The following is a 23,520-nucleotide window of genomic DNA, read 5'->3' on the forward strand; positions in this document are numbered from 1 at the left end:
AGGGGATAGGGTCAGAGCGAGAAGCAGACTCCCTGCTGAGCCAGGAGCCCGATGTGGGACTCAATCCCGGGACTCCGGGATCATGACCTGAGCCGAAGGCAGACGCTTAACCAACTGAGCCACCCAGACGCCCGCATATCTCATTTTTAAGGCCAAATAACGTTCCATTGTAGGGATATACCACATTTTATTTATCCATTTATCAGTTGTTTCCACTTTTTGGCTATGAATATTGTTGTAAGTTTTTGTGTGAACATATATTTAAATCCTCTCATTATCTATGTGTAATAGATAATGTGTGGCACGGACTTGTTGGATCATACAGTAACTCCACTTCTGAGGTAGTCCCGGGACGTTTTCCAAATTGATTACACCATTTTGCATTCCCAGGAGAGTTTTCAGTAAATTAAAAAACAAAACAAAACAAAACAAAAAACCAGGGAGACCCTTGGCCTGTGAAAACAACAAAAAGCAAAGGTTTGTATCTATCTCTCTCCCTCTTCTTTGCCTTACGGGGAGAGCGCAACAGCGATTTAATTAACGAGGGTGGAGGAAGGGTCTGGGTGGCCACCCTGACGAGGTGGGGGCGGGGTCCCGGCAGCCCCCGCGCCACCAACGTCCGCGAGGTGCGCGCATGCGTGTGAGGATCTCGCTGGGTCCTGGTCTCGAGGGCGGCTCGCTCGGCGGGGTTCGGTGGGTGAGGATTGGGTGTTACGTGCTGGTGGGTCGGGGTTCCTGCTAGCAGAGGCTGCGAGTGGCGGTGGGAGAGGTCCTAGATCCTAGGGTGTGAGGTCAGATTCGCTTGTATCCACTTTGTGAGGTGTTTTTCTGCTGACGCGACGGGGAGAAGACGCGACTCGCGCCTGTTGCAAGTGAACCAACACTTGAGTTCTTTAGGGGACGGGAACGCTTGTAGAATTTTACCCCCGTTCTCTTACTTAATGCTTTTCCATAGGCTTCCATGTCGTTTCTCCACTTTCCCCTTCTCAAAAGTGAATCTACTCCCAAGACCTCTGCTTTACACAGGGACACTGGAGCTTTATCTCTCGCCTTTTTTTTTTTTAAAGCTGCTGGACGCCAGGCCTTGACTTACGTGGCCCTGGTGCTTATATATATCTGGGTGTCCCAAGAGCCCGTTAGGGTTACGGTATCTAAAGTGAACTTTACATTATTTTCCTACTCTTCTCCGGGGTTCCGTATTTCCATTAGGGCAGCAGCATCCACCCACACCCATCCTGAAAACGCTCACAGGCTGGTCACCATGTCCAGCATGAAATCTTTAAAAGTCCAGAATCCATCCCCTCTACTTCATTTCATTCGTCATGCCCTGGATTAGGCCATACACATCTCTTAGGACTATTTCAGTAGCTAGAAACTGATCATCAACTCTTTCTATCCAACCCATCTTGCACGCTGGCCCCAGGCATTGATTACTAACATAAAAATCTGACCATATTTTTCCCTGTTAAAAACTTTGATGGCTTCTCTTTGCCTGTCTGTATAATCGTCCTGGACTTCAAACATTTTAATAATCTGATTGAGACTCATCCAACCATTTCAGAGCCTCCCTTCATTCAGCCCCAGAAACCTTATGTTCAAATGAAGCACAGATGTAATATCCTGAACACAACACTTTAAGATCATTGTACCTATGACAACTGAGAAACTCTGAACTTTCCCCCCTGTATAATAGCAAAAAGGACAGTCTGTTACTTTTATTTGGAAAGTAGCCTGAATGCCAAGTAGTAAGGACATGGATTCAGTAGTGTAGGTCTGAAAATTGGGGTAACAAAGAGTTACCCCATCTTTGGAAAAAATCCTCCTGTCTTTACATCTCCTCCAGTTAGTGCGATCTTTATCAAATACCACCTTTAAAGTACAATTTATTGCTTTTTTTCTATGACCTATTGTATTAAGTCAAAATGTCCTAAAACAATAGAAAATATTATGACCCACAAGGATAATGTCATTTTGTGAACTATTTAATATATCTTGTTCCTTTTGTGCGACTTAGTACATTAATATTTTTTATAGCAAGTCAATTGTAAGTTTTTTACGTATTTCTCATCCCTCACTATACTTTTTGTGAACAGTAGGAATCATATTTTACTCATCTTTGTGTCCCCAGTGTCTAGGACAGTCTGGTATCCAATAAATAGTAAATGCCCAATAAATATTTGATAATGAATAAATGTGATGGTCATTATTTCTGACCTCTCTAAATTGGCAACTCCTTGAAGGCAGGATCCAATCTTAATCATTTTATTCCTAACACCTAATACAATTATTGGTATATATTGTTTCCAATTACTGTTTGCTGTCTTTAAATGAATTTTACATATTCCATTCTCATTACCAAAGTTTAATGTTTTATGTTGGCCACTAATAGAAGATTTAAAGCCAGAAAAAGCCTTAATCATCTAATGAAACCCCTTCATTTTCTACAGATGAAGATACTGAGCCGAGAGGTCAGGTGATTGCCCCATAGCAACTAGGAAATGCTGGGTCTAGAACTAAGTTCTCAGATTTTTTAGGTTAACTACACTTTACTTAGATTGAATTTTTTTTTTTTTAAAGATTTTATTTCTTTATTTGACAGAGAGAGACACAGCGAGAGAGGGAACACAAGCAGGGGGAGTGGGAGAGGGAGAAGCAGGCTCCCTGCAGAGCAGGGAGCCCGATGCGGGACTCGATCCCAGGACCCTGGGATCATGACCTGAGCTGAAGGCAGTCGTTTAACCAACTGAGCCACCCAGGCGCCCTAGATTGAATTTTTGAAACAACTTTTACCACTTTCATTTTTTTTTTTTTTTTTTAAGATTTTATTATTTATTTGACAGAGAGAGAGAGATAGTGAGAGCAGGAACACAAGCAGGGGGAGTGGGAGAGGGAGAAGCAGGCTTCCTGCCGAGCAGGGAGCCCGATGTGGGACTCGATCCCAGGACCCTGGGATCATGACCTGAGCCGAAGGCAGACACTTAACGACTGAGCCACCCAGGCGCCCCACCACTTTCATTTTTTAAGCAACTCCTGCAAGCGGAACTCATCATCTAATATTTATTTCAACAAGCATTTTTTGGGAACACCTACTCTGTAAAGAGATCGTTGAGGCTCCTGTTCTTAAATTTGTAATCTTGTGGAGAATCTGATGACCTACTGTTGATAAAAAATGTTATTTGGCAAAAAAACCACAAAGTTTTGTTTCCTTTTGGGTAGGAATTTTTCTAAGTTGGAAATTTTAACCTCATTTTATTTCACTCTCAATTTTAAGTTGAACAATTTGTAAGGTTTTATTAGAGATCATGAAGTGTAAATTCTAATTTATTTTATTTCAGGTATTCTCATCTTTTCTGTGTGTTTCACCATCTGTAATCTTTACCAGCAACTGTCGTTTAATCATTTAGTAATAGAGAAGAATCATTAATTAGGAGAAAATGTCAAGTCTAAAAATGAAAGAGGCAGCTCTTATCTATCTTGACAGAAGTGGAGGCCTCCAAAAGTTTATGGATGACTGCAAATACTACAATGGTATGTTCAGCAAAGGTGACATTGTATCTTAGAAACTTTAAAATAAATTCCTGCATGTAACTATCCTCATTTTTATATTTGTGTATTTTTACAGATTCAAAACAAAGTTATGCTGTCTATCGATTCAATATTTTAATAAATCCCTCTGATATTGTTGAATTGGATGCTGAACTTGGAAATCACATTTTACACGAGCCTTTAAAAGCTGCTCAACTTTTTCAATCAGTAAGTTAAAGAAAGAAAGAATTTTATGTCATGTGGAATTTTTGGTAACTTTGTTTGTTTGAAACCACAGGTCTGTTTTACTGCTGTTAAGACTCTCTCATTAATTGGACAATTACAGACTGAAACTCAAGTAAGTTTTAGTTAAATTTAACAAAGAAAACCGCGGTAAAAAACTTTGAAGATTACTTGTAAATAAATACTTTTATATTCATATTTTTGTTTATTAAAAAAGATACTACATTTTTTCAGAGTTCAATAGAATATCTTAAATACACATCTTTACTTCCTGTATTATCACTTATAACATTGAATATTTTTATAATAGAACATTCCAAACATACCGCAAAATAAAGAGAATAATATGGTGAACCTCTATATATCTGTCATTCAGATTTAATAGTTTACAATATTTTGCCATACCTGCATCATCCATTTTTTACCAAAATATTTTAAGGCAAATCCCAGACATCCTAATGTCACCACTCCATCCTTTCATATCAACCTCTAAAAGTTGTGGACATTTTTCTTATATAACCACAATGCCATTATGACCCCTTACAAAATAACAATTTTTTTGTATCTAATATCCAGTCCATATTTAAATGTACCCATTTGGGCTCTCAAGAGTGTCTCACAATTGATTTGTTCAAATCAGGGTCAAAACAAGGCCTATACATTATAATTGGTTATTGTATCTCATTAAACTTCTTTTAATCTAGAGCAGTTACCTCCCTCTTCCTTTTTACACCACTGAGTTTTTGAAGAAACTAGTTAATTGTCCTGTTAATGTTTCATAATCTGGATTTGTCTGATTATGTTCTTACGGTATTTAACTTATTCTTCCATACACCATATTTCTGGGAAATAGAAATTGGCTCTAAAAACTTGCTTAAATTCAGATTCAACTCATTTTGACAAGAATACATCATACTTATTGTCATGTATTTCATATTGCACTACATTAGGGGAAATACACTATCTGTTTTCTACTTTTAGTAATCCCACAATTGATCAGTGGGTTCTGGTAATGTCAGTCTGATCTCTTCAATATACGCTCTCCCATCAACTTTCACCTAATAGTCTTTGCAGCCACTGATGACCATTACCTAGAATCCATTATTTCATTAGAAGTTGTAAAATTGTGATTTTTCTAATTTCAGCAACTTTTCTGAATTGAGTATCTGAAATTATTCTATAACAGAAGTTTTCTCTCATCAACTGTTTGGTTACTCTGAAATATAATTTGTACCTAAAAGGCAGAATGAATGGTTGATTTTTTTCCATTTATAAATCTTCAGAGAATAATGAGTTGAAATCTAGGAGCCTAAATGATGACCAATAATTTTTTTAGTTTTGTTTTTCCTTTTTTAAAGATTTTATTTTATTTATTTGACAGAGAGAGAGAGAGAGACAGCTAGAGAGGGAACACAAGCAGGGGGAGTGGGAAAGGGAGAAGCAGGCTCCTGGCCGAGCAGGGAGCCCGATGCGGGGCTCGATCCCAGGACTCTGGCATCATGACCTGAGCCGAAGGCAGACGCTTAACGACTGAGCCACCCAGGCGCCTCTTTCCTTTTTTTTTTTATTATGAGGAACTCATGAATTTAAAGATATATCTGGTATATTTCAATGAATCTTTGTCATTCTTTTTGATGTATATTATTGAACCTTTGGTCCATTGGGAGTCCAGTCCCTTAAAGTTTGCATTTATGTCCTTTTGACACATCCCATGTTTTAGTTTTTTGTAGCTCCCTTGGTTTCTGGCACAAAGAGGTGCACCAGGTCCATCTGGTATATTTTCTGTCTCAGACCTACAGTCAGCCATTTCCCTTAAGCAGCCTTGGTTCCTTTTGGTGAGAAATTATATTTAAGAGATCATAATCTGGGCACTGGAAGGGGTCATTGCTATTGGATTCTCATTGTTTTGTAGGTCTTTTCAGTGGATATAGTCAAGAAATTGTGGTTTTAAAGAAAAATTATGAGTTCATAATAATATTTTCAATTAAAATATAAGATTTAAGGGGTTTGCATCTTTGATTTTATATTTAAATCTTTTTTCTTATGCTTAAATTTGATTCCTAATAACACTAACAAGTTATTTACTTGATTTACTCCACAAATATACTTACTATAGTGTAATGCAAGTCCAGTTGGATCTACAGCTTTTATTAATACCATTTTTACCTTCTTATTAGATTAATATAGTGCTGAAGTTAACACATTTACCTCCTCTGCGAAGTTATAGTCTTGATCTTTGTGAGTTTCCACTTGATTATGCATCTCAAAGATTTTATATGATGCAAGGAATTGTGATTGCAATGACGACTGTAACTAAGTATACACAAGGTGCAAGATTTCTTTGTTCAGATGAAGCATGCCCTCTTTCAAAAGGTAGATATAAAAATGTAAAATCAAAACATCAAGCAATTTATTGTTTAATCCTAAATCATGTTTACCATTAGTTATGAAACATTCATAGAGTAGAAAGAATGGAATAAAACTTGGTGTTTCATGTTTACAAGTTTACTTCGCATAATCCTGAGGTGCATTCTTTTCTTTCCCTTCTCTCTCCCACAGTGTTAACAGGTGCTCTTGGATTGCTGAAGCACTTGTTCTCATACATTGTTTCATGACTGTTCATGCTGTTTCCTCTCCCTGTAATGTCCTCTCTCAAACCTTTGGCTTAACTTCAGTCCTTCTCAGGACATCTTTTCCATTCATCCCCACTTCTCATTGGCTTGGATGTCATTCCTCTCTTCTCTCTGAACACTCTAAATGAACACCACATACTAAAATTATCTGTTTCTTATTGCTGCCTTTTGAAACTGTGTTTAAGTATCCATATCACCAGTGCCTTAGCATAGTGCCTGGCAAGAAATAGCCATGCAATAAATGTGTTTTTTTTATTATGTTATGTTAATCCCCATACATTACATCATTAGTTTTAGATGTAGTGTTCATGATTCATTGTTTGTGCATAACACCCAGTGCTCCATGTAGAATGTGCCCTCTTTAATACCCATCACCAGGCTAATGCATCCCCCCACCCCCCTCCCCTCTAGAACCCTCAGTTTGTTTTTCAGAGTCCATAGTCTGTCATGGTTGGCTCCCCCTCCAATTTTCCCCCCTTCATTCTTCCCCTCCTGCTATCTTCTTCTTTTTCATGCAATAAATGTTAATTGAACTGCTCTGAACCCACATGTACAATTGAATTAATTATACTTTGAATTAGAATAATTTTAAAGGAATGAAAATGGATAGCTAAATCCAAAAGCAAATTTAGCTTACCTTTGTTTTCTTTCAGGATTTCAGTATATAAGAGTGCATGTGCCTGGTGCTACAGAATCTGCAACAGTAAGAAATGATTTTTTGTGTAATCTATGTTCATCTTCACTTCAAGAAGACAGAAAATTTAGAGTACTTGGTGGTAAAGATGCATTATATTTTGTAATTACAAATTTTAAAATAGTATTTGATATCTTAATGTGGAAAGTAAATTGAATGTATATTCAAATAACTAATTCTTTTTTGCTATTGGCCTTAAGATAAACAGATAGTTGAAATAATAACAGCAAAGGCACTTCATGCTTTTCGAGGATATTCTAACAATCAGCCATGTAGGTTTCAATCTCTTACAATTTTTCTAAGAGGTAAGTAAGTTTTGTGTGAACTAAAAACAAATTGCTGTAAAATATATAAAATATGTAATTGACTTGTTTATAGCTATGTATTATAAATGGTACTTCTATAGCTTAAGAATCATAGGTCTTCTTTTGAGTGTTTTAAAGAGTCATGTTTAGCTAAGGTATCAGTTATTCATTGAGTCATACATCATTCACTTAAAAAGATATTAGCACCTGCTATGTCCCAAGCACCGAGCTAGGTTTCAGGGACACAATTATTTATGGTAATGATCTCCTATCATTTTATGTTGTGTCTTATGTAAACATTGGGGTTATTTAATTTATTTTTGAAGATTTATTTATTTATTTGAGAGAGAGAATTTGTGAGCAGGGGGAAGGGCAGAGGGGAAGCAGACTCCCCACTGAGCGAGGAGACTGATATGGGGCTCAGTCTCCCTGACCGGGAGATCATGACCTGAGCGGAAACCTAGAGTCGGTGGCTTAACCAACTGAGCCACTCAGGAGCCCCTGGGATTACTTTATAATGTAAACTTCATGAAGGTAAGGACTTGTTTTTTTTTACTGCATAGTAAAACCTCATAGTAAAACCTCATAAATAGTAAAACCTCATAAAGTAAATTTTAAACATAGTAAAACCTCAATAAATATTTGTTTAAAAAAATGAATGAGTTGTGACGTATGATTAACTCTTGAGAACTGCATGAATAAAGACCTGTGAGTAGACAGAATCTGCCATGGAGGAAATCATTATTGGTATTAATCACCCAGGGAATGGTGAGTCTTTGTTGAAAAGCCAGGACTGTGAAAATGAGGGTGAGGCTCAGCCTCTTTTCTTGGACTGAAATTGGTGAAGTTAAACTGTTTGGAAAGAGAGAACTTGAATGTCAAACATGTATCGGAAACTCAAGAGTTAAGGAAGTAGAAATTCAAATAAGAACTCTTCCCGCTGTGGCCTGACAAGGATGAGGCAAGCATATAAGCACAGATGATAATAGGTCATTTTTAAATAGCAGTTACTGTGTGCCAGGCACTCTTACATATATTAACTCATTTAGTCGCAACCCATCAAGTAAGTTCTATTATTATGTCAATTTTACAATTTGGAAACGGAGGCACAGAAAGTAACTTGTCCATAGTTACATAGCTAGTATGTGGCACAGCCATAACTCAAATTCAGGCATTCCAGCCTCAAAGTCTACTTAATTCTATTATATGCTACATAAAAACCATACAACATAGAAATATAAGTATCTATCCAACTTATATTTTGGTAGAAAATCCTTTCTTCAAATAAACTCTTCCATAGAACCTAAATGAATTTTTAAAGATTAAATTAATAAAAAACAGGCCTTTTGGGATTGACAGTAGAAGAGATAACCAGACTTCCCAGCCTCCTTACCTTTTTCTTGACCTTTCCTTGACCTCAAGATATATCTACCAAACTATGATTCCATGGAACAGTAGAAAAACAATTTGCTCTAATTATCCCCTCATAATTCATTCTGTATCCTTCAGTTAGTTGTTTTTTGTTGTTATTGTTTCTTTGATTGGTTGGTTGGTTTGTAGTTTTTATTTTCTCAGTTCTCGAGCCTGATTCTTCCCTTCCAGTCTACAGGGTACACCAGTATGCTCTGTGGAGATATAGATAGATAGATAGATAGATAGATAGATAGATAGATAGATAAAATTTAAATTTAAATTTAAATTTAAATTTAAAAAAAAAAGAAAGGAGGGACGCCTGGGTGGCTCAGTCAGTTAAGTGTCTGCCTTCGGCTCAGGTCATGATCCCAGGGTCTGGGATTGAGTTCTGCATCAGGCTCCTTGCTCAGTGGGGAGCCTGCTTCTCCTTCTGTCTACTGTTCCCCCTGCTTGTGTGCTCTCTCTCTCTCTGACAAATAAATAAATAAAATCGTAAAGAAAAAAAAAAAAGAAATGAGAGAGAAAAGAAAAAAAAATGATGGAGAAGATCACCTTTTGATCTTCTTCATGGAGAGATGCTAATCCTGTTCCTCCTTTTAAGCCTTTCTTTCATAGCTTTACAACCAACCAACATCTGTGTATTGGAGGATCAAGATTTTTAGTGTATATTTTTAAAATAAATTTTGAGGGGTGCCTGGGTGCTTTAGTTGGTTAAGCATCTGACTCTTGATTTCAGCTCAAGTCTTGATCTTGGGGTCATGAGCTCAAGCCCCGCGCTGGGCTCCATGCTGGGCATGGAACCTACTTAAAACAATCAATAAATCAACCAATTTTGAATTTGTGCAAAAGCTTTGTCCAATCTGTAGATGTGAGAAGGGAAACCTAGCATAATGCAAGAGATACCCAGATCTAGATGTGAACTTCAGTTCTGCTATGTACTATTTAGCCTCGTACAATTTACTTAACTTCTCAGTTTCTTCATGTACAAAGCAGGAATAACAATATCTAACAGTTTTCAATTAGGTAATATATGTAAAAATACCTTGCCTATATTGTAGGTAGTGAATAATACCTTTTAAAATTATTTTCTTCTCAAATTATTATTTATAAGGTCATTTTTATTAACATTTTTTATGATTTAATGCAAAGATGTTTCATCTTAAATAGAATGACCCTGTTTTTCCTTTAATTGTATTAGAGGAGACTATCTTGTTGCTGTGTCTCATGCTTCTTGAAATTAATTCATCATTGCCTATAAATATCAAAATTTATTAGCAATAAAATTGCAATTTACATTATTGGTGTTACTCTATATAGATATTATACTAAACAAAAGTAAATGCTTTACAACTAACTCAGTTACTAACTTGTTACTTGTTCTAGATTTTTGAACCATATGATCATGTACAAGTTTCATTTAGTGAATACATATTTTCTTTTGTGTTTAATAATCTTAGATGAATCAGTGAGTAAAATGAATATAGGAAATGAGTATAAAATTATTGGAATTCCAAGCTGTGTAAAAACTTCACAAACTGCTGTCTGTATAGAGGCAAACAGTATCATTTCTTGCAATCCAAAAGGTAAGGAAATTGTTAGGATCATATATTAACAAATATTTAAATTTAAGTCCATGTTTTCAGGAAATAAGTATTTGCTCAGGAAATAAGTATTGCTGGGCACTCTTCTAAGCACTAGGTATATAGTTAAAGTCAAAATCGTATGGTAGACGGTCAGTAAACCTGTAAACTAATCAACAAGACGATAATGCTATGAAAGAAATAAAATGTGATAATGTAGAACCTTGCCCACAGGAAGGACTTCTTTTTTTGCCTGAACTTTATTTTGATTTTTTCATAATTAGCAATGAGAAAATTGTGTCCAGATGCCAAGAGTTAAAGATTCATCAAAAGGTTTTTCTACCCAACCTTTTATTTTCTAACTAAAGCAATGTTAAGTAACTTGTGGTCTGAGAAAAAGAACCCAATACAATAGCATCCTTTTCCTCATCTGAGTTCTGAACCAATCAAAAAATAAGACAAAAGAGAAAGGCGATGGGGACCAAAATACACTTTTGTTACTGATAATTTCCTTTAACAACTCAAACATAAATAAGCATTAAGTAAAAGTAGAGAGCAGACCCACTCTTTTTTTTTTTTTAAAGATTTTATTTATTTATTTGACAGAGAGAGAGACAGCACAAGTAGGCAGAGTGGCAGGCAGAGGGAGAGGGAGAAGCAGGCTTCCCGCCGAGCAGGGAGCCCGATGCGGGGCTCAATTCCAGGACCCCGGGATCATGACCTGAGCCGAAGGCAGCCGCTTAGCCGACTGAGCCACCCAGGCGCCCCAAGAGAGCAGACCTACTCTTAACTTGGCACACAAATAATTAAGATTTATTTATTTATTTATTAGAGAGAGAGAGCATGGGGGGGGGGGAAGGGCAGAGGGAGAAGCAGACTCCCTGCCGAGCAAGGAGCCCAATGTGGGACTCGATCCCGGGACTCCAGGATCATGACCTGAGCCGAAGGCAGTCGCTTAACCGACTGAGCCACCCAGGCGCCCGGCACACAAATAATTAGAGTAGGAAAGATTAGTTAAACCTTGAACAATGTTAGATTTTTTTTTTGAATCACTAGATAACCATCTGCAAAAATAGAGGCCCAAGTTGAATTTAAATGCAAGTAGATTCTAGATACCTCTGCTTGTCTTGAAGAGAAAAGCTTCTTAAAAGAGTAAAAATATTGAAGAAAGAAAGCACTAAAGGACAATAGATATTTTAATGTTATTTTAAATATTTTCTGCTGTGAAGTGTTTCCAAATTTATTGATTTGGTAGCAGAACATGACTTATATGTAGGTGAAAAAGTGTGCTTTCTCATGCTACACTATAGAATTAGGCAGATTTAACCACCCAAATTTGGCAGGAGTTACACTAAAGTAGGTCTCCCTTGGTCCATGGGCATGGATGAATAGAAGAAATCATTGCTCTCTGATGGCAGCCCAAAAGGAAGGAGAAACGGAATGGTTTATGCATGCACAGCTATTCCTCCCAGTGATCAGTTGGATTAAATCACTCATTCCTTTGAGGAGCTGGATAGAGTAAGGGAGTGGAGAAGATCTAGATTGTTACAGTATAGTAGAGTCCAGTGCTTTCAGAGTAGTAGAGAGTAATCTTCCCTTTTAACAGCATCATTCAAATATTTCCCATTCTCCTGTTTAGCCCTCATTAAAGGTGGTATTATTTTAAACATAGATATAGAAGCAAACACTGCAATACAGGAGCCCCCTGATCTGGCTTTGTTCATACAGGTCTTAAAAGGAAAAGAATGAGGGATTTGCTTGCCCCCCACAGCCAGTCTATGTGGACACATGTGGTGACTGCTTCCTTTTATTATATTCCCTGGGATAAAATTGAGAGACCAGAGTGACCTCTAATCATAATGTAATATAATATATATAATAATTTAATATTATTATAAGAATTTGAATGTGGCATTACTAGAAGAACTACAATTTGATAATATTTTAGGTAAATGAAAGTAGAGATCTATAATGTCGTTTTCTTGTTTTAAAACCCTTTTTAATATATGTGTTAATATTTACTTTCAGTTCCCTCAGGAATTAGCGACAATTTCAAGTATCTTCTCTCTTTGACTTCCAGCTCATGCTGGAAATTTACGGCAATACTTGCCAATATCTTTGCATCACAAATTGTTCCTCCTGGGACTTACAATTTGCTCAAGCTCTGTTTGCTGATGAGTCTAGTACAGACAACTGACCGTAACAAGGAACTGAAAAATTGCCTGGATATTTTAATTATAACAAGTGATACTCTACTTGTAGACAGGTAAAATATGTGATATGAATGTTTTCAAATTATAAATTGGTCACAGGTTTGCATAAATCCTTTCCATGAGCATTATTACAAGACAGATATTTAGAATTCATCTGGGCAGTATAAATATTTAAATAAACTTTTATTAATGAAGTTCAAAACTTTAAAAACAGGAATTGATAAATTGGATATTTGCTTTCAATATTTTGAGAATCTAACCACTCAGAATTTCAACCAATTTCCCCACTCAGACCTTTACAAATAAATGTATCCTTCACAGACTTCTTTTTCCCTCATTCCCTAGTTCATTTTCTGCTTTTGTACTTTGCTTTCATTTTAAAATAATCTTCCCCCCAACAGCCAACAAGCCATTGTCTTATTTTTCTCCAAGATACCATTCAATAATACTGATGCACTGTATCCAAATAAGTCTGTGAAAAGTGCCAAAATTACTGTTTGGGGACTATCACCCTAACTTTGGAATAAACTTCCACTCAGCATTTTGGGGCTCCCCACTAGCAAGTACTATTTCTAAAATTACTTAAATGTCCAAAAGCCAGGGATAAACTTTTTTTTTTTTTTTTTAAGATTTTATTTATTTGACAGAGAGAGACACAGCAAGAGAGGGAACAGAAGCAGGGGGAGTGGGAGAGGGAAAAGCAGGCTTCCCGCTGCGCAGGGAGCCCGATGTGGGGCTCCATCCCAGAATTCTGGGATCATGACCTGAGCCGAAGGCAGTTGCCCAACGACTGAGCCACCCAGGCGCCCCCAGGGATAAACTTCTCATATTAATACCTTGGATGAATTTGTAAAGCAAAAGCAAATTTATAGAAGAATTTAAAATTTTAAAAATGCAAATTTAACTTAATTGGACAGATGATGTTTTGCTAAAATTAAATTAAAATTAAATTGCAATGTAAATGTGGTACTAACTGCAACAGATTGCACCAATTTAATCTTCTACTGATGAGCATGGGAGTATTTGTTTTCTCACAGCCTCACCAACACTGGGTATTATCAAACTTTTAAAGTCAGCCATCTGATGGGTGGAAAATGGTATTTTATTTTAATTTGCCTTTTTTTAACTAGGCGTAAGTTTTAGTATCATTTAGAGTTTGTTAAACACTTTTATTATTTTTTTATGAACCTCCTTGACTCCTGTCCACTTTTCTATTAAATTGTTTATTTCTAAATGATTTGTGATGTCTCTTGTAAATGAAGGCCTTTGCCTCTTTTCCTGTTTGTCATTAACCTCTGGCTTTTCCTGTGGTATTTGGGGTGGTATGAGAGATTTGGAGGGGTTGTTTTGTTTTTTAGTTAAAGATTATATATAGTGAAATAATCAAATCTTAAGTATATACTCCAATAAGTTTTGACATGTGCTTACATTGTGATAGCCACCACCACAATAAAATATAGAACATTTCCATCACCTCAGAAAATTCCTTCACTTAGTTCCTATCTCCATAGGTGATTTCTGTCACCATAGGTCAATTTTCCTGTTCTTGAACTTCATAAAAATAGAATCATACAGTGCATACAATGCATATTCTTTTGGGCCTAGTCTCTTTTATTCTACACATTTTTGAGATTGATCCAGTTGTGTATGTCAGTAGTTCATTGTCTTTATTGATGAGTAGTATTCCATTATATGAATGTACCAAAATTTGTTTATCCATTCTCCTAGTGATGGACATTGGGTTTTGCATGTTTTGACTATTATAAATGAAGCTGCTGTAAACATTCCTATACAGGTCTTTTTGTGGATGTGTGTTTCCATTATCTTGGATAAATACCTAGGAGTAGAATTGCTATGTCATTAGGTAGATATATATTTAACTTTATAAGAAACTGCCAAACAGTTTTCCAGAGTGGTTATACCATTTTACATTCCTACCAACAATGTAAGGTTCCAGTTGTTTCTATCATCACCAACACCTGGTGTTGTCAGTCTTTTCAATTTAGCCATTCAGGTGCATGTGAAATGGTATCATATTATGGTTGTAATTTTCATTTCCGTGATGACTACTGATCTGAGCTCTTTTATATGTGCTTATTGGCTGCTCATGTATCTTCTTTTATGAAGTGTCTGTTCAAGTCCTTTGCCCACTTTTAAGAGGGGCTGTTCTAGGGGCACCTGGGTGGCTCAGTTGGTTAAGCGACTGCCTTCGGCTCAGGTCATGATCCCGGAGTCCTGGGATCGAGTCCCACATTGGGCTCCCGGCTCAGCGGGGAGCCTGCTTCTCCCTCTGACCCTATCCCCTCTCATGCTGTTTCTCTCTCTCTCTCTCTCAAATAAATAAATAAATAAAATCTTTAAAAAAAAAAAAAAGAGGGGCTGTTCTAGATATACATCCTTTGTCACATATATGTACCAAGAAATTTTTGTTTCAGTCTAAAGCTATTATTTTTTTTCTTAAAAATGTCTGATGAGGGCGCCTGGGTGGCTCAGTTGGTTAAGCAACTGCCTTCGGCTCAGGTCATGATCCTGGAGTCCCGGGATCGAGTCCCACATCGGGCTACCTGCTCGGCGGGAAGTCTGCTTCTCCCTCTGATCCTCCCCCTCTCATGCTTTCTGTCTCCCATTCTCTCTCAGATAAATAAATAAAATCTTAAAAAAAAAAAAAATGTCTGATGAGCAGACTTTTTCATTTTGATGAAATTCAATTTATTGGGTTTCTTTAAGTTTAGTGTTTTCTGGGTTCTGGGTTCTGTTTAAGAAATCTTTGCCTACATTAAGGTCATGAAGATATTCTTTTATATTTTCTCCTAGAAGCATTATAGTTCTAGCTTTTATATTAGGTCTGTTATCCATCATAAGTTAATTTTTGTATATGGTGTGAGGTAGGAGTCAAGGTTAATGTTTTTTCCTATGCATTTATACAGTTTTTCCATACCATTTGTTGAAAAGATTTTCCTTTCATCATTGAATTGTTTTGACACCATTGTTAAAAATCAGTTGAACTGGGTATAAACTAGGTATAAAATTGAACTGGGCAAAAATCTGTTTGAACTCTTTCTGTTATTTTGACCTATTTGTCCATAATTATACAATACCATACATTTTTGATTATTGTAGCTCTATGTTGTTTTGAATCAAGTGGTGCAACTTTATTCTTCATTTTCAAGATTCTTTTTCACTGTTTTAGGTCCTTTGCATTTTCTTATAAAGTTTAGAATCCTGCATTCTTATAAGGTTTAGAATCCATATGTTAATACCAGTCTCTCACCCACCCCCCAGAAAAGGCCATTAAAGATTTTTGTTGGAACTGCATTTAACTTATAAATCAATTTTATTTTATTTATTTATTTTTTAAATAACAACAAATAATATTTTATTCACAAACTGGCTAGAAATATGAGAGCTAAAATCAATGCTTATAGGAGTATATCTGAGCACATCCACTTTGGGGAAAAATTGGAAAAATAGTAAAGTAGTAAACAATAATCATAACTGACCCAGCAATTCTGTTTCTGGAAATACATTCTGGAGCATTGGTTTTCAAACCTGTGTTGTTTTGTTCCCGTTAAAACAATTATAAAAATCATACTTATATATTTTATGTTATGTTTACATATAAATCAATTTTAGTGAGAATTTATATCTTAACAATATTGAGTCTTTTGATCCATGAATATGGTGTGTATCTCCATTTATTTAAGTCTTCCTTAATTTCTCTCAGCAATGTTTTGTAAAGGTCATGCATATGTTTTGCTAGAGTGATTTCTAAATATTTGAAAATATTGATATTATTAAAAATAGTAGTATTTTATTAATTTCATTTTTCAAATGTTTGCTATGAATATGTAGAAATATAATTGATTTTTGTATTTTGATCTTACATTATGTGACCTTCACTATTTTTTTGAAAGATTTTATTTACTTATTTGGGGCACTTGGGTGGCTCAGTCATTAGGTGTCTGCCTTCGGCTCAGATCATGATCCCGGGGTCCTGGGATCAAGCCCCACATAGGGCTCCCTGCTCCACGGGAAGCCTGCTTCTCCCTCTCCCACTCCCCTTGCTTGTGTTCCCTCTCTCGCTGTGTCTTTCTGTCAAATAAGTAAATAAAATCTTTTTTTTTTACTTATTTGACAGAGAGAGAGAGAGCACAAGCAGGGGGAGTGACAGAGGAAGAGGGAGAAGCAGGCTGCCTGCTGAGCAGGGAGCCTGATGTGGGGCTCAATCCCAGGACTCTGGGATCAACCTGAGCCAAAGGCAGACGTTAAACTGACCGAGCCCCCCAGGCGCCCCCTTGTATCACTATTTTTAAAAGTTTCTCATTGGATTCCAATGTGTAGACAGACAAGTTTGAGACCCATTGTTCTATATAATAGGTTCTCAGCTGTCCTGCATATTAGAATTACCTGGGAGAATTTTTTTTCCTTTTTAAGTAGGTTCCATGCCTGGAGCCCATCATGGGGCTTGAACCCATGACCCTGAGATCAAGACCTGAGCCAAGGTCAGGAGTCGGATGCTTAACCGACTGAGCCACCCAGGTGCCCTACTTGGGAGAGTTTTTTAAAAAAATGATTTTGGCTCACCCAAGAATGGTTTGGGGTGGGGCTTGACATTGGAATTTAAAAAATCTCCCCAGGTGATTTTAATATGAGCTGGGGTTGAAAACCACTGCTTTATAGGCTTGCAAAAGTTTCTTTCTAAATCTCATTCCCCCATTTTATATATCTTCAAACTAACATCCATATTCCTTGGAATGGCATATACACTAGAAATTTTATAGCATCTACCTATCCATATTTAAAGAATACTGCTTCATCCTCTTTTGCACTGGATGTCTATGTCAGCTCATCATAGTTGATTGCACCAGCAAGCTATGATTTCTGTGGGAAGGTTTTGAAAGCTAAGACAATCATAATCCTTTCTTAGAATTTAAATTTGAGAAATGAAGGGGCTGAGGCAATTGGCAAAGAGATCAGAAAACAGAAAGATGTATCAAGAGTTACCATGATACATAGGCAGCAGGGATAGTCATTATGGGCTACTGGCAAGCCTAAATGTGAAAATTCTGAATAAACAAAAGAAAGCAATCCATAAAGAGGAAGGCCCAGTTCAAATGTCATCTCTCTGTAGCTTTCTCTGACTTCCTTCCAGGAAGAAATAATACTCTCCTATGAATGTTCTCATGAAAACACATTGTGTTTTAGTTTTTTGTTTATGTCTCTCTTTCTAGGCTGTGAGCTTTCTAAGTTAAGAACCATGTCTTATATATGTTTTTATCCCTAGAAAAGGTGCTCATTAGGGGCACCTGGCTGGCTCAGTCGGTAGAGCATGCAACTCTTGATCTCGAGGTTGTGAGTCTGAGCCCCATGTTGGGTGTAGAGATTACTTAAAAATAAAATATTAGAAAAAATTTTCATTAAACACTGACTCAAATTAAATTTAATTATGTAGTTGTTATACATGATCACTTTTGAAAATCAAACATTGAATAATAGTAACGAGTAATTTATTTTTTCCTAGGCTTTTGAATTTTAGTATAAACCTTGTGCCCCGTGGTATACGTCATCCAGTCTCTACTGAAATTTTTCCTACTCTATCCAGAAATAAGTATGGAACTGGCGCAGTTAGCATTCAAGCTGGCAGTGCTTTGCTAGCTAAAGGTGGTATCTGCTTTATGGGAGACTTGGCTTCACACAAAAAAGATAAACTAGAACAGCTTCAATCAGGTGAACAATATTTTTTCTAATTAATTTTTACCTGTTTAACTTACAGTCTCATCAGTGTCAAGGAGTTACTTAACAGTTAAGATTGTATTGTACACGTTTTAGGAATTGAGAAATTATATTAAATGATACTTCTCATTTACCTTCATTAATAAAAAGAGAGGAATTTGATATACAAATGCACTGTTTTAGCTTTTGCTCTCAGTTGTGCTAACATGTGAGTTTTTATTGGCCCAGATTTCTTTTCTTGTCTTATTATTTTAGCTAGGACTTCCACTCTGATGCTAAAAAACTGTGGTAAAAAGAGACATCCTTGTCTTGTTCCTCATCTTTGCAAGAAACTTTTGAGTTTATCACCATTAAATATGATGTTAGCTGTAGGTTTTTTGGTAGATGTTTTTTTCCAAGTTGAAGGAGTTCTCCTCTGTGGTGAAATACACATAACATAAAATTTACGATTTTAGCCATTTTTAAGTGTACAATTCAGTGGCATTAAGCACATTCACAATGTTATGTAATCATTACCACTCTCCATTTCCAGAACTTTTCATAATTCCTAACAGAAACTCTGTATCCAGGGATGCCTGGGTGGCTTGGTTGGTTAAACGTCTGCCTTTGGCTCAGGTCATGATCCCAGGGTCCTGGGATCAAGTCCGACATCAGGCTCCTTGCTCAATGGGAAGCCTGCTTCTCCCTCTGCCTGCCACTCCCCCTGCTTGTGCTCTGTCTCTCTGTCTCTCTCTCTGACAAATAAATAAATAAATAAAATCTTTAAGAAAAAAAGAAACTCTGTACCTATTATACAATAACTCCCTATTCCCTCCTACCTCCAGCCCCTGGTAAATTCTATTCTACTTTCTGTCTTTATGAATTTGTCTATTCAAGATCTCTTATTGTTGGGCGCCTGGGTGGCTCAGTTGGTTAAGTGACTGCCTTCGGCTCAGGTCATGATCCTGGAGTCCCGGGATCGAGTCCCGCATCGGGCTCCCTGCTCGGCAGGGAGTCTGCTTCTCCCTCTGACCTTCCTCCCTCTCATGCTCTCTGTCTCTCATTCTCTCTCTCTCAAATAAATAAATAAATAAATAAATAAATAAATAAATAAATAAAAAGATCTCTTATTGTTAAATAAGATTCCATTTTATATATATACCACTTAAAAAAAATTCATTCATTTGTTGAGGGTCACTTAGGTTGTTTCCATCTTTTGGCTATTGTGAATAATATTGATCTGAACATTGGAGTCCAGGTATCTGTTTGAGTCCCTACTTTCAACCCTTGGGTATATACCTAGAAGTGGAATTGCTGGATTATAAGGTAATGCTATGTTTAACCTAATGAGGAACCACCAAACCATTTTCCACAGTGGCTATGCAATTTTACATTCCGATCAGTAAAGGATGAAGATTCTAATTTCTCCACATCAATCCTATTACATTTCATAAGTAATAAAATATATTTTTTTAAGATTTTATTTATTTACTTGAGAGAGAGAGAACAAGCAGTGAGGAGGGGCAGAGGGAAAGAGAGAGAGAGAGAGAGAAGCAGATTCCCTGCAGAGCAGGGAGCCTGATGTGGGGCTCGGTTCCCAGGACCTGGAGATTGTGACCTGAGCCGAAGGCAGACGCTTAACCGACTGAGCCACCCCGGCGCCCCAGTAATAAAATATTTTTAAAGGAAAAAGCTTTATATATTAGTACATTTAACAGCAGCTTTTCCCTTGTGTTTGATTAACTTTTAGTTTACACTGGGCCCACATAATAAGTAGCTGGCCCTGGCTACTAGAATGGCAAAAATTAAAAAAATTGACAACAAATATTACCAAGGATGTGGAAAAACTGGAATTCCTATATATTTTTGATGAGAGTATAACATAGTACAACCATTTTGAAAACTGCTCTGGCCTTTCTATAGAGTTAAAAATATATATTTATCTTATGACCCAAGAGAAAGATAAATATAGACAAAAGACTCTGTTATCATGAATGAAGAGAAGACTAATTTGAGAAATATTTGAAAGATAGAATCCTAGGAATTGGATTGAATCTATAGATTGAATGGTTATAAGGGGTGAAGGATGGATAGAAAGGAGATTTTGTTGCTTCTACATTTTTTATTTGGGCTTTAAGTAGTTGAATAGTGATACCCCTAATTGTGAGTAATGCACACAGAGTCATTTGAGGAGAAGAAATGATGAATTTGGTTTTCAACATGTTGGATTTGAGATATATTTTCCCCTAGTCATTGTAGTTTATATTTTCTCTAAGTCTTACCCTCTTTCACTCTTACATGCATGTCCTGCTTTCTTTTTTTCCACATAAAAGAACATTGCTTAATTTCAGCCCCCCTTGTAAGCATGACCTACATGACCAGTCTCTTAACCCTCTGCCTATTCCACCCAGACACTGACCATAATTCCAGCTATATGCTTTAGACTATTGTTCTCATTAAGTCATGGGACACATAAACGTTCAAATATTTTTCTTGTTCTTTTTATGGCAGATCCTCTAATTTAGCCACATCTTACAAAACAACCAAATTTACTTGTGTCTTTACTGTCCAACATTTAGAGAATAAAATTCTATACAATAATATCTGTTATTAATTTGTGGATATATAGACCAAAATGAACCTAAATAGTAAATGCATAATGTCTTTTGACTTAGTTGTGGAAAGCAGAAGCATCACAGTATACATCCCAGGAAAGAAGTTTGGGGATGATGTTAATCAACAAATGACTTTTCCAGTTCAGTGCAGTTTTTGGTCTTTTGTTGATATGGATTCATCTTCAAGGAAGAATATGCAGAAAACCAACACTCTAATTGGTCAGATGGTAAGGTATATGTATATTTTATTTTTAGAATGTTGTTCAGGGAATTTAATCACGGATTTTAATCTCAATGTTTTTGTTGTTCTTAATGTTTTATTAACCCATTTCTATCTTTAATCGGGTACTAGAACTAAATAATGATGCAATTGTTTGAAAATTTTCATTTTTTTAGTCATGCAAAGTGGGTGTCTGTTTAGTAGAAATTATTATTTGAATAGGCAGTAGAGTAGGCTTTAATGAATAATGTGTAAGAAAATAATAAGGAGCATTCAAAAAATTGGTCATATTAAGTTCCCATGATACTCAGGAATCACTTTAAATAATAATTAGTAGTAACAAATAATAAAACAAAAATAGTTATATAATTTAATATAATAAAATATTTTAATAATATAAATATGTTAATAATTTAAATAATTATAAACAATGCTTAATTTATAATTATTTCTAAAGTGTTTGTGGAAATGCCAGAATTTAATGTTTGTCTTTTACATTTTCATTTGATGTAGGATTGCAGTTTGATTCCAGCTAATCTCCTAGAGGCATTTGGATTATTGATTAGCTGCAATGAATCATCTCCTTGCTACCCACTTCTTTCTACTGTGCAACATACTTTAAAGAAAGCCATTGATCCTGAAGGGCAGCTTTATGTAGCTTCTAAGAAGTTCACAACTGAAGATTTTGAAAAGGTACAGGTAGGAAAAATGAGTACCAAGCATACTTGTGCAATGTTTCTCAATTGAAATAGAACTCACTTGAGCTCTCAGTTTTCTTTATTTAGATTTCTTTTATTCCAAGTCACTTTCAGCCTTTAAATATTTTAAGGACATTGTATAGAAAATATTTAGGATTATAAATAAATAAAAAACTACATAAGGACATAAATATTAAAATGTTGAGTTAATTCTTTGCACCTCTGTCCAAATAGCTTTAAAAAAATCTCAATAAAAAGAAAACCAATAGAATATTTCTATGGAAAATTATGATGAGAGGCTATACAGGTATACAGTTATTTACATTTTACAGATTATTCAAAGGGATTTACTTTATATAAATGCCTTCCGAGTTCTGACTTTAGAGAATACCTGTCATGACTCACTAACCCATTTCAGTGTCCTGCCATGAAAACATGGGCAGCATGTTCAGAGAACCTGAGAGTAGGTGATATAAATTAGTAATGATTTTTGTAGCTATTAAAGGTACACAAGTATCTACAAGTGACACCCTTGTAATATTGACTATTGAGAAATCTATCCACAGTAGAGTTAAAGTACCTAGATAGGATAGATGAAGGGCAGGAATACTGGGAGTGGGAATCTATGAGTCATTAAAAATTTTTTTTTCATACCTGCCTTCCTTGTAGGTAGACTGCATGGGTAAAAGGAAAATTGAGGTGGACTTAAAACGGAATTATGAGCATTGTTTATTCACATAGCTTAGAACAGAAAAAGAATATGGTAAATCAGGTATTTTTGTTTTATTGATTTATTTTTTATTATTTATATTTGGGGGAAGAGCAGAGGGAGAGAATCTTTCTTTTTTAAAGAATTTTTTTTTTTTAAGATTTTATTTATTTATTTGACAGAGAGAAAGAGGGAACACAAGCAGCGGGGAGAGGCAGGCAGAGGGAGCAGCAGGCTCCCTGCTGAGCAGAGAGCCCAATGTGGGGCTCAATCCCAGGACCCTGAGATCATGACCTGAGCCAAAGGCAGGAACTTAACCAACTGAGTCACCCCGGTGCCCCAAGAGAGAGAATCCTAAGCAGGCTCCATGACCAACACAGAGCCCAACATGGAGCTCAATCTCACAACCTTGAGATCATGACCTGAGCCGAAATCAAGAGTCAGACACCTAACCGACTGAGCCACACAGGCACTCCTGTTTGTTTTAATATATAAGAAAAAAAGTAGTTAATCTCTAGGAATTAGGGTACTAAATATACCGACACACTAATGACCTAGAGAAATTTTTGCCCAGTTTTTCTCTGAAAAACAAACAAACAAAACCCCTTGGGATTTATTATTTACTGAATCCTTTATATATATGAGCCTACTTCTGCTCTTTTATGTTCTCACAGAAAAATAAATCTTCTTTAAATAGTTTTTCATTTAATTGAGATAAAAATAAGATACAAGAAACCATTAAGGGACAGTTTAAGTGCTAACCTGGGTGGTGCTAACTCTAAGTATTTTAGGAATTCAGGAAGGAAGATGTCAAGTAGAATGCAAGAATTGGGAAGACTTCAAGGAGGTGAGATTTTGGGGCACCTGGGTGGCTCAGTTGGTTAAGCGTCCACCTTCAGCTTAGGGCATGATCTCAGGGTCCTGGGATTGAGCCTCACATTGGGCTCCCTGCTTGGCAGG

At 36.3% G+C, this 23,520-nt stretch overlaps 1 protein-coding gene and 1 long non-coding RNA gene across 2 annotated transcripts in view; one reads left to right on the plus strand and one right to left on the minus strand.

Moving 5' to 3' along the window:
* The first annotated feature begins 3,434 nt into the window (after window positions 1-3,434).
* The window catches only part of MCMDC2 (minichromosome maintenance domain containing 2), a 32,220-nt gene continuing 12,134 nt past the window's right edge, over window positions 3,435-23,520 (plus strand). The window contains exons 1-11 of the mRNA XM_035011274.1: window positions 3,435-3,528; window positions 3,623-3,753; window positions 3,824-3,883; window positions 5,946-6,141; window positions 7,055-7,177; window positions 7,296-7,400; window positions 10,271-10,396; window positions 12,422-12,659; window positions 18,128-18,333; window positions 20,994-21,160; window positions 21,667-21,846. Coding sequence (XP_034867165.1) covers window positions 3,435-3,528; window positions 3,623-3,753; window positions 3,824-3,883; window positions 5,946-6,141; window positions 7,055-7,177; window positions 7,296-7,400; window positions 10,271-10,396; window positions 12,422-12,659; window positions 18,128-18,333; window positions 20,994-21,160; window positions 21,667-21,846 — 1,626 coding nt within the window. The remainder of the gene's footprint in view (window positions 3,529-3,622; window positions 3,754-3,823; window positions 3,884-5,945; window positions 6,142-7,054; window positions 7,178-7,295; window positions 7,401-10,270; window positions 10,397-12,421; window positions 12,660-18,127; window positions 18,334-20,993; window positions 21,161-21,666; window positions 21,847-23,520) is intronic.
* On the minus strand, window positions 6,246-9,040 carry LOC118014893. The gene is made up of 3 exons (XR_004680412.1): window positions 8,794-9,040; window positions 7,039-7,096; window positions 6,246-6,521 (listed from the first exon to the last, which is right to left on the minus strand). It is a non-coding gene; the product is annotated as an uncharacterized LOC118014893 (long non-coding RNA).

The sequence above is a fragment of the Mirounga leonina genome, unplaced genomic scaffold, assembly GCF_011800145.1.
Source record: "Mirounga leonina isolate KUSES-001 unplaced genomic scaffold, KU_Mleo_1.0 Mir_165, whole genome shotgun sequence".
Classification (NCBI taxonomy): Eukaryota; Metazoa; Chordata; class Mammalia; order Carnivora; family Phocidae; genus Mirounga; species Mirounga leonina.